Source organism: Abramis brama (genome assembly GCF_963993115.1).
Source record: "Abramis brama genome assembly, chromosome: 7".
NCBI classification, from domain to species: domain Eukaryota; kingdom Metazoa; phylum Chordata; class Actinopteri; order Cypriniformes; family Leuciscidae; genus Abramis; species Abramis brama.
The window spans coordinates 31,162,015-31,173,620 of record NC_139969.1 but is presented as its reverse complement, the minus strand read 5'-3'; the positions used below and the strand labels follow the sequence as shown (position 1 = coordinate 31,173,620).

The 11,606-nt window shown below is 37.5% G+C and overlaps 1 protein-coding gene across 1 annotated transcript; it reads left to right on the top strand.

Moving 5' to 3' along the window:
* Positions 1-401: 401 nt before the first annotated feature.
* On the top strand, positions 402-11,027 carry LOC311086878 (schwannomin-interacting protein 1). The gene is made up of 7 exons (XM_084120062.1): positions 402-553; positions 1,703-1,821; positions 6,218-6,335; positions 6,446-6,646; positions 6,816-6,939; positions 7,220-7,313; positions 9,524-11,027. The coding sequence occupies exons 1-7, from the start codon at positions 524-526 to the stop codon at positions 9,612-9,614; spliced, it is 777 nt and encodes a 258-aa protein (XP_083976188.1). The 5' UTR covers positions 402-523; the 3' UTR covers positions 9,615-11,027.
* Positions 11,028-11,606: the final 579 nt, after the last annotated feature.

The following is an 11,606-nucleotide window of genomic DNA, read 5'->3' as shown; positions in this document are numbered from 1 at the left end:
CTAACTATTCCTATCCCAACCTGGGATGGGGGAGTTCTCTGGGTTTGGGCCAAATTCCGAGCTCGGAGCCGTCCTCCGGGACAGTATAGCAAATACGCATTACCTTTACTCTACTTAATTATATGTAAGTGTGAACTCGTGAAACCTGATTTGCAATGGGGGTTGAATAATAATTGTACCACCCAATTTTGTGCATTATAAAAATCTGTGGATAGATTAAATAGATTAATCTAGTGTGAAATTGATGCCAAAATATGGATCTAGTTCACTTTAAAAAAAAAATTATTTAAAAATCTAGTGTGCAATTGATCCCAAATTACGGATCTAGTTCACTGCTTTTTTCTTTTTTTTTTTTTAAGTGGCTGCGTTCCATTGTGAGACGCTTGTGCTCTCCTTGCATGCTCGCTTGCACTCTCCCTCCTCCCCCTCTTTCATGTGTGTGTGATGCTGGTCTCAAGGGTGTAGCTCAGACACTGCAGTAGAAGGTAGGGCTAGGCTGCTGCACTATACGATGCGCTGAAAGATGGTGCACCAAGAGAAATGTGTTTACCAGGTAAGACAGGTCTATATATATATATATATTATTGATTTTTTATAGTGTAAGCGTGGCATCAGTGTGCTTTATATTGTGTGTGTACATACACAAGTGTATATTTGCCAAATCATGTTGTATGAGGTGGCTTCAAGATAAACGAATATTTTTGATATTAAGAAAGGAACTACATTCTGAGTGATGGATGTTACATTTCTTGTAGATTTAGTTCATCGATATATGATCAAAACTGAAAAAGAGAAAAATAAATAAATACACTGCTTGATTTGGGACCAATTCAACCCATCCCACACAAGGTTGTATTTTGTGTGTATATGGATGGCTGTTTTTGCTTGGCATTATCTGCTAGTTTAATGGCAACATCTCACTCATTAATAAAAGCAATCAAATTTAGCTGTTCCCATTCCTCAGAATGCACAGGAAATTTGCTTTACAGACTGCTAATATTACATCACAAGCTGAGCTATGGGTGTTTCAGTAACGTGCATCATGAATCGGCCTCTCTTCTGCCCCATATATTTCTCCATCCAAATGTTAATCTCAGTGGAACTGCTCTGCAATCAGGCTGAAAATGAAAGTGAGCTAAAATAAGCATGTCCGTGGATATAGGAAGGGAAAATTATTGCATTTTACAATAGAAGGCCTTACGATTATTGCAGAGATGAGTGCAAGGCATTTTTAAATATTAGTCATTCTGAGCACCATCAGAAGGCAACCGTGTTGCCATGGCAATGAACTGAGTGTAGTATGCACATCTGAGAGAACATTATTCTTACCATTATAACGTCATCAGGAATAGTCAGGCGATTATGTATTTATGATGCTTATGTGGGTATGTTTGTCGAGGGCTTCATGCGCACCGCCTCAGGTCTCTCCATTTTTTTCTCTTCGTCTTTGTAATTTGCTGTTTGTTGATTTATATTGTACCTTCCTATTCACACTCCCACACCGATACCTTCTTGTCCTTGAAATCCAGCGAGTTGTTTACCCTTTAACACAAGCATTCAATAGACGTTGAATTAAAGCGGATGACATTTAAAATGCCTCATCAAATATTACTGGTCGCGAGGTCTTCTGTGGCCTACATGTTGTGTTGACTGTCTATGAGCGTTCTCTTCATTTATTGAAGTCCACTGTGTTTGAACTCAGGCCCAGAGGAACGAGAGGGAGTCCATTAGGCAGAAGCTGGCCCTTGGCAGTTTCTATGACGACGGACCAGTTACCTTTACTGGCTGCAGCAAGAGCAGCAAAAACTGCCCGTCCTCCCGGTCAGTGTGCGCTTGTGATCAGTGGCTTGATGTTGTGTGTCTTATGTTGATTGTTTTTAGTGTATAACTGTATTGACTGGGATGATATAGCTACTGGTAAAATAAGTAAGGAATAATTGACGACAGGCCGTTGAATTATTAGAAAAATAATGCACACCCGAGGTGGTAATGCGGTCACGACGCGAAGCGGAGTGGCCGTTACACCTCGGTGTGCATTATTTTTCTAATAATTCAACGGCCTGAAGTCAATTATTCCGCTTATACTACAGTTACCACACCTCGAAACATTGTTCAGATTATGTATTTCAAGACGTTTGTAAAGTTTTTGTCATTAAAACGCTCTTGTATGTAGGACTAATTTCTTACGCATCTAATCCAATGCCTCCGTTGCTAATTCCAAAACGTCATTTTAGAGTTAGTAACGGAGGTTTGAGCCACTGATAGCAGACTAATGCTGGGGACACACGACTAGCGGACACATTCTCTGACTGTTTTCATCGACTGCAGCAGATTTTAAACACCGACTTTGAACACAGACTGAACGCGCTGAACACGCATTTGGGCATGATCAGTCATAAGTATCAAATTACATTCATAACCGGCCTTAAAGTGTGTCCTCGGCTCGACTTTATGCAGTTATTAGAGAGAGATGTTGCAATAATGAGACAGAAAAGCATGTGCGTCAATATTATTATTTATTTATTAATTCAATTCGTTTTAATTAATTCGTTCATTCTTTTTTTTCTTTCTATTATTGACAGATGACAGTAGACTAGCCAAATAAATGAAGAAGAAAAAAAAAGCCTTTTAACAAGTAAGGCCTATCAATAATTATTTATTTGTTATATTATCTGCAATAAAAATCCGTGCTGCAGAACTATCCATTTATTTAGCCTATATTCAGATTCATTTTCTATTGATTATAGATAGGAATATACTTTATTTATTAAAATTAAACTGCATGTTTCCATTGATTGTGAAGCTAGACATTGAAAATTGCAGATCAAGCGCATGGGGCTAAATGTTTTTTTCTTGTTATGAATTGTATCCTATTTTCCGTTATTACAGTTAACTACGCGAAGCGATATGGAACTGTAATGCGGTCAAGACCTGCCTGGAACTACTTTAGCTGTGCGTTTCCCTGAAAATAATGCACACCTTAGAACGTTCGTCAACCAATCAGATTCAAGCATTCAACGGCCCTGTAGTATAATAATAATGAAAACATTTGCAAGTATTTTAAAAGGTTCTGCTGAGAATATTTTTGTTACTAGATGACAAAGCATCATTTTCTTTTAACCATGAGAACTGTCAAGTCACATTTATTTATATAGCGCGTAATACAATACCGATCGTTTCAAAGCAGCTTCACATTAATAAACATAAAAATAACAGTGTTAGTGGTTTAAAATGTATAAAGTTCAGTGTTGTTTCAACTCAGTTCAATAACTAAAAGTTCATCAATAATGAAACAAGTTCAGTTCCGCTATAAGCAGCTCTTCAGTATAGACAATAGGGCTTTCTTCTTCATCTTCTTCTTCTACTTCTGGTTCTTCTGCTTATTTTTCTTCTTCTTCTTCTTCTTCTTCTTCTGCTTTTGCTTCTTCTTCTTCTTCTTCTTCTTCTTCTTCCGCCACCAACTGAACTAGAGTGTGAAGCATCGATGGAAAATGAGAAGGAAAAACAAAACTATATTCTTAAATCAATTCCTGTTTCAAAAACCTAAAAATTGCATATTGCATACAAATTCTTTCACATTTCACATCATCCAGAAGATTTTCTAATGAGAGTGTATTATGTTCCATTTCCTGCACTTATCCTTGAATACATGTCTTTTATTTGTTTATGTTATGCAGTGTATGAGAACATATTCAACTGGTTCATTACACTTATTGCCCTTCCCTGTAGGATGTTTATTGATTTGATGTAAATTGACAATTGCCATTATCGACGTGATTTCACCAAGTAATACATGTTCCTGGATCAACATTTGAGTCAACCAATCAGATTTAAGGGACAAGTTTACAGTTTACGTCAAGTTTAGGCTTACAATCAGGGTTAGGTGCTTCTACATCAGTGTTATTCACCTATCATTTCCCTCTGATTTTAGGGAAAACTTATGGTAGGGTGTATGGGTAGGAATAGGGTTACGACTGGAATGTTGTTCCTGGATCAACAAAATATGTTGTCTTGGCAAAATCACGGTGACCGCCATTATCCAGCTCAATTCAACTCAAATTTGGTTCTAATCCAATAGTGTCAGTGCAGTTAAATGATCAGATGTCCAGTTTTTACCAGGACAGTCCTGTATTTAATAGTGTCCCAACTTACTATGAAAAACAAAATCATGTTTTGTCCCATATTTCACCTTTCCTAAAAAATTGTTTATAGCTAAGCAATAGAGAGAGTCAGTGACGTCATTGTATATTTTGGAGAACAAAATTACCATCCAATCACAATTCTCTATTGATAGTGAAGGTGTGATCTGGTGTCAGTGAGATAGTTCACTCAAAAATGAAAATTCTTTCATCATTTTCTCAAGTTGTTCGAAACCTGTATGAATTTCTTTCTTCCAATTAACATAAAATAAGATATTTTGAAGAATATGGGTAACCAAATACCCCATTGACTTCCATAGTCAAAAAATTCCTTTTAAGTCGGACGTTAAGATGTCAAAAATAAGCATTTGTGTACATTTAAAGAGAATCTTTAAAAACAAAAAAAAAGAGTTATTAATTATTATATTTATCACACATATTATATAAATTATTAAAAAGGGAGTCTTGAATTCCACTCTGAGAATTGAGAAATCTGGTCACCCTAATTAAAATTGATATTATTACTGAATATTAAGTGTATTTTAAACCACAACTATGCAAGGCAAAGGTGGCAGTGGCAAGGAAGGAACCCAAACTCCATCAGGTGACAGGAAGTGCAGGGCTCATTGCAGCTTAACAAACCTAGAATTCGATTTCAGTGTATAATTTATGTTGTCTTGGGTATAGTCAACCCAATGTCTCGCTTGACACCAGTCTCTACTTTGTTTTCACTGTTTGCTCAAACAAATATTTGACAGGAACAATTTTTACTTTGTTTCTATTTTAGTCTGGTGTGCTGTGCTTACCGTTTCATGTTTAGAGCACTTTGGGATGGTAGAAAGAGAGTCTGTTGACTTTTCTCATTTTTTCAACAATGATATGGGAAAGGAATTCAGACATTGCTGATGTGGAGATGAAAAGATGTTGCAGAGAGTGAAAATACCAGCAATTCATCTGCAAAATAATCTTTCTGCAAAAATGTGCTTCTTAAGAGATCAGTGTCTTTATATTTAATCTGCACTAAACATTTATGTACAGTTATGTACTGTACAATTATTATTTTAACGCTTTCTCTTAATAAAGTCAGAAACCTCATAATTTATCACTTACCATCTTATTTAAGACTTTTATTTTTTGCATCAGTCATAATTTTACCACAAATCCATGGTTTGGCCATGTTTGATGGTGTGGGAATTGCTGTTTTTCTGTGCTTTTCTCAATTTGCACCTACGTTAAAGAAGGTTCCTAGAAATCCAAGCAAAAGAAAGTCCAAAGAAGGTTCCTAGAAATCCAAGCAAAAGAAAGTCCAAAGACGGTTGAAATGAAACAGAATGAGCATGTTTCCCCACAAAACTCTTTATCTTTGTTTACTTAATTTCTTTACAAGAGATACCACAGATTCAGTCTCATACCAGTCTACAGGAGTAAACTCTGCCAATGAAGTCTTCAACTGTAATTATAGAATTACTTGAAGCAGTCAGTGTTTTCTTAGAATGCTATTAACCACAAGATTCTCTTGCATTTGAAGAGGAAAGTCTTTCCGTGGGAAGTGTGTTTCACTGAGGTTCACAGACACTAAAAATAGAACTTTCACTCTTTTGCGGTTCAGTTTTAAATACAATCTGAAGTTTTTATGTGAAGTTTAATTTTTTTTTAACTTTTCTTTGTGTTTTTAAGCCATTTTTTCTTCAAATTGTTCATGCTATGTGACTAAAATTAATGTTTTTTTTGTTTGTTTGTTTTTTTCCACACGATGCTGATAGATTGCCAATCAAAATATACTCTAAAGTGCATAATTTCAAAGTCTTTGGTTGTATTTTACACCGCTACAAGTATCAAAGTAGCATATTAAAACAATATTACAAAGGACAATGGAATTGAGTAAAATGGTAAAAATTATCATTTATGCAGAAACAGTCAGAATATGCAAATCTTAAATGATGAATAGCAGTGGAAAAAAAGGTCAAAAGTAAAATAATATAATTAAAATAGATAGTAGTACACCTGCAGAATATTTATTCTTTCTTCTAAATCAGATTTCCTGTCTGACCTTGCTCTTTTCTCACTGCACTCTACAGGTTTCAGAATGGGGTGAATCTACAGATGTGTTTTGTGAATGACAGCAGCAGTGACAGAGACAGCGATGCAGAGGACAGCAGAACAGAAACCAGCCTGGACACCCCATTGTCACCTATGGTATACGACACATTGTCCTTGAATGCCTATTACACCGAGTTCTGCATTTTGAAACTAAAACGTATGCATCTTACCTGAGCATTTTTTCTTTTTCCTCTGTCTCCCTATAGAGTAAACAGAGTTCATCTCTGTCTGACCGGGATACAGGAGAGGAGGACCTGGACTCGGAGGATTCTGAATTCTGGCGGCTACAGCGGCGGCTGCAGGAGGAGGCGCGTGTGGCTCTGGCTCTGGCCCGTCCCATGGCCCGCATGCAGGTGGAGGTGGAGAGACAGATTCAGCTACACCGCAGGTCCCCCGTGGCAGACCTGGTCAGTGAGACGAGTGTCCAAGAATAGAGCTGTGTTATATTCCTTTCCCAAAGCTTATTGTGTCCTCAGTTTTCAAAAGGGCTTTCACATCACCTCAGAGCACTTGCTAATAATAAAAAAAAAACACACAATACAATTAACTTGACTCAACTTTGTTCTTGTGCTTTAGTTACCACATCTGCCACACATCAGTGAGAGTCTAATGAAGAGGAGTCTGAGGCCTGTGGACCTGAGGGACATGAGTCTTGGTCAGTTACAGGTTATCACCAATGACCTGCACTCTCAGATTCAAGGTGAAGACCGGAGATGGAAATATTCAAAATAAGCCATTCTGTTATTAATATTTACATAATGTTTCATTGTTTCATTTTATATATATATATATATATATATATATATATAATTTATATATTAGTTATCTAATTAATAACATTTAATTGACAACACATACAATTGTCGCCATGCCCTTCTTATTTCTTTTTTATAATATGCAACAACCAATGTAAGACAAGCATATTTCGTTGTGGTAATGGCAATAAAGACTTGTGGATTTGACTTGTAATTGCATTGCAGGTCTGAATGAGGAGCTGGTTCAGCTGTTGCTCATGAGAGATGAACTACACATGGAGCAGGATGCCATGCTGGTAGATGTGGAGGATCTGACCAGGTTAGGCCTGTAACCCAATCAAAACGCAGCTTAAAGTGCCCCTATTATGCTATTGGAAAGGTTCCTTATTTTGTTTTGGAGGTCTCCTACAATAGGGTTACATGCATCCAAGGCAAAACAAAAAAACAAAACAAAAAAAACAATTTTCTCTTAATCTACATTGCAGCTTCACCTCATTTCTCACAGTGTCTGAAACTGCTCGATAAAGGATTCAATCTCTCTAAACCTCTTCTTTCTGTGAGGCAACTCTGCTCTGATTGGTCAGATGACCCAGTTTTTTTATTTTTTATTGGTTCACTCTGCTCTGATTGGTCAGGTGGCCCAGTCTGTTGTGATTGGTCAACTCTGCTCTGATTGGTCATATGGCCCAGTCTGTTGTAATTGGTCTACTCTGTTCTGATTGGTCAGATGGCCCAGTCTTTTTTTTTTTTTTTGTTCACTCTGCTCTGATTGGTCAGATGGCCCAGTCTGTTGTGATTGGTTCACTCTGCTCTGATTGGTCAGATGGCCTAGTCTTTTTTTTATTGGTACACTCTGCTCTGATTGGTCAGATGGCCCAGTCTGTTGTGATTGGTCTACTCTGCTCTGATTGGTCATATGGCCCAGTCTGTTGTGATTGGTCTACTCTGTTCTGATTGGTCAAATGGCCCAGTTTTTTGGGGTTTTTTTTTGGTTCACTCTGCTCTGATTGGTCAGATGGTCCAGTCTGTTGTGATTGGTCTACTCTGCTCTGATTGGTCAGATGGCCCAGTCTGTTGTGATTGGTCTACTCTGTTCTGATTGGTCAGATGGCCCACTCTGCTCTGATTGGTCAGATGGCCAAGTCTGTTGTGATTGGCCAACTCTGCTCTGATTAGTCAGATGACCCAGTCTTTTTTTTTTTCTTTTTTTTTTATTGGTTCACTCTGCTCTGATTGGTCAGATGGCCCGGTCTGTTGTGATTGGTCAACTCTGCTCTGATTAGTCAGATGACCCAGTCTTTTTTTTTTTCTTTTTTTTTTTATTGGTTCACTCTGCTCTGATTGGTCAGATGGCCCGGTCTGTTGTGATTGGTCTACTCTGCTCTGATTGGTCATATGGCCCAGTCTGTTGTGATTGGTCTACTCTGTTCTGATTGGTCAGATGGCCCAGTTTTTTTTTGTTTTTTTTTGGTTCACTCTGCTCTGATTGGTCAGATGGTCCAGTCTGTTGTGATTGGTCTACTCTGCTCTGATTGGTCAGATGGCCCAGTCTGTTGTGATTGGTCTACTCTGCTCTGATTGGTCAGATGGCCAAGTCTGTTGTGATTGGTCTACTCTGTTCTGATTGGTCAGATGGCCAAGTCTGTTGTGATTGGTCTACTGTGCACTGATTGGTCAGATGGCCAAGTCTGTTGTGATTGGTCAACTCCGCACTGATTGGCCAGATGGCCCAGTCTGTTGTGATTGGTCAACTCTGCTCTGATTAGTCAGATGACCCAGTCTTTTTTTTTTTTTTTTTTGGTTCACTCTGCTCTGATTGGTCAGATGGCCCGGTCTGTTGTGATTGGTCTACTCTGCTCTGATTGGTCATATGGCCCAGTCTGTTGTGATTGGTCTACTCTGCTCTGATTGGTCAGATGGCTTAGTCTGTTGTGATTGGTCTACTCTGCTCTGATTGGTCAGATGGCCCAGTCTGTTGTGATTGGTCTACTCTGCTCTGATTAGTCAGATGACCCAGTCTTTTTTTTATTTTTTATTTTTTTTATTGGTTCACTCTGCTCTGATTGGTCAGATGGCCTAGTCTTTTTTTATTGGTCTACTCTGCTCTGATTGGTCAGATGGCCCAGTCTGTTGTGATTGGTCTACTCTGCTCTGATTGGTCAGATGGTCCAGTCTGTTGTGATTGGTCTACTCTGCTCTGATTGGTCAGATGGCCCAGTCTGTCATCCTTTGGAAGTGCATGCAATTTGTTACAAACATACGTGGGTTCGAATAGGAGGTAATACTAGAATTACTGACAACTCATTTCAGGCAGTTTAGAATCATTTCTTTTTTTTTACGAGACAGTAATTCCATTTAAAACTTTAAACTTTAAAACTTTGCAGACCTTTTACATTTACAGCTGTATAACACTACATGAATTCATATCCAAAAAAGCATGATAGGGGTGCTTTAAATTAGAGCCTACAATGAGTTTTTGATGAAATGACATGTAAAAAAATAAATCTTTTCTTTCTTGTTTTTGAACAGGCATGCACACAGCCAGCAGAGGCACATGATGGAGAAGTCTCTGGCCAAAAGCAAAGCAGTTTGCCACGGTCGCTGTGATTCTCCATTTTGAGGCAAACAGCACAGGGTCCAACCACTTGTGTTTCAATATATTATGAAGCAGTGTACTCGCTATAGACCCCTTTTTCAACTAGATGTGTGTGTTTTTGCCTATTTTACGAGCTTTGTGTGGATGTATGTCAATTATACATGCTGTAAGTGTTCATGCATGCCCGCACCTTAGCTGAGGGTTACACACTCACTTTTGAGGAAGTCCTGTTGATCCTTCATAATGTAAAAGAATCATTCAACATGAATCAATCACTGACAGGATGGATCTGTTCCTGTGTAGAATGTCTGCTGGTTTCATGATGTACTGATTAGGTCACTCTGTATGGACCTTAATAGGAAACAACAATGAGTCATCATTTATGCACCGTTATGTCGTTTCAAACCTGCTTAAAGATACTTCCAAGAATGTTTTTTTGTCCGTACAATGAAAGTCATTTGGGTAAAAAAACAACATTGGACCCCATTGACTTTCACTGTATAAGCAAAACCAAGAAGCCATTTTCAAAATATATTTTTTATTTTCCATAGAATAAAAATTTTAGGTGAACTATCCCTTGAACTATGGAAACTTGTTTCCGCCATGGGAGGAAAAAAGTAACTTTTAGCTCACAATTTTTACTGTTTTCTCACAATTGCGAGTTATAAACTTGCAGTTGTGAAAAATTAAGTCAGATTTGTGAGACAAACTCACAATTGCGAGGAATAAAGTAGGCCTAAGAATTGTGATTTATAAACTCACAATTGTGAGGAAAAAAAGTAAGACTTCTGAGATATACACTCGCAATTGCGAGAAAAAAAGTTTATACCTTGCAGATCTGGTTTTTTTCTCAGAATTGTGAGATATACAATAAATATACAGTAAACCTGTAATTGTGAGTTATAAACTCCAAATTGTGAGATATAAACTTGCGGTTCTGAGAAAAAAAAAGTCTAAATTGTAAGATAAAAAGTGGCAATTTTTTGTTGTTTTTTTGTGGCAGAAACATGCTTCCATATCAAACTATAGTAAACTCTCTGTGCAGATTATTGCTGGATTCGCTTACTAAACATCTGCAATATCTCTCTTTGGGGATGAATATGTTTACTTTACTCTCTAGTTTTACTCTGACGCAGTGTTTGCACTGGATAATGTGCTGTGGATGGAGCTCTCCTACCTAAAACAAAGAAAACATAACCAAACGTGAATTTTAGGATAATGTTAGCATTATATTTGTTTGAAGCTGCCTGGTGTGGTGGAAATGTATTACTGTGTTCACAATGAACTATAATGTCAGTCTTTTACGAATGCCTATTTTACTTACTTTTTCTTCTAAATGTGGCATTTCCTGTTTCACAGATGTAAGTGACACACCATTCTGTATTTGTGCACAGAACTGTAAAAGGAAATCACGGTCAAATAAATGACTTAATATGGGCCAGTATGACATGGTTTTTGTCTTCTAAACTGTCACATGGGACGAAGCACTCAACCCCAAACAAGTGTCATTGTGGTTTGTATTAGGTCAGTCCGAAAAACGAAACCTCTTAAAATAAATAAATAAATAAAATAAATAAATAAATTAAAAATAAATGAAAATAACTGTAAAAACCAGATCTCTCTTACTTCGAGTTCACTTCAGATCTCCGCAGAATTTTAACACAATAGTGAAGCAGACAAAATAGCACTTTGTCAGAAAGTATTAGCATACAGCTCTGACCCGAGAGTCGAGTAGTTCTACTTCCTTTTTGTGGCCAGATTACGCATAACACTCCAGATCAAGACTGCACTCCCACTCTCTCCTGGGCAAGAGCCCAGTACCACAATATTACATCAGTTATTACGTGTCTGCTCCACCAAATAAACACTAATAATAAAGAAAATAAAGACAGTTAAGTTGTTTTTAGTGGGGTTTCCACTCTTGTTCAACATTGTGGCTTATAGAAACAATAATATGGGAATGTGTATGAAATACATGAAATGTAGTATGCATAAAATATACAAAATTATGACTGT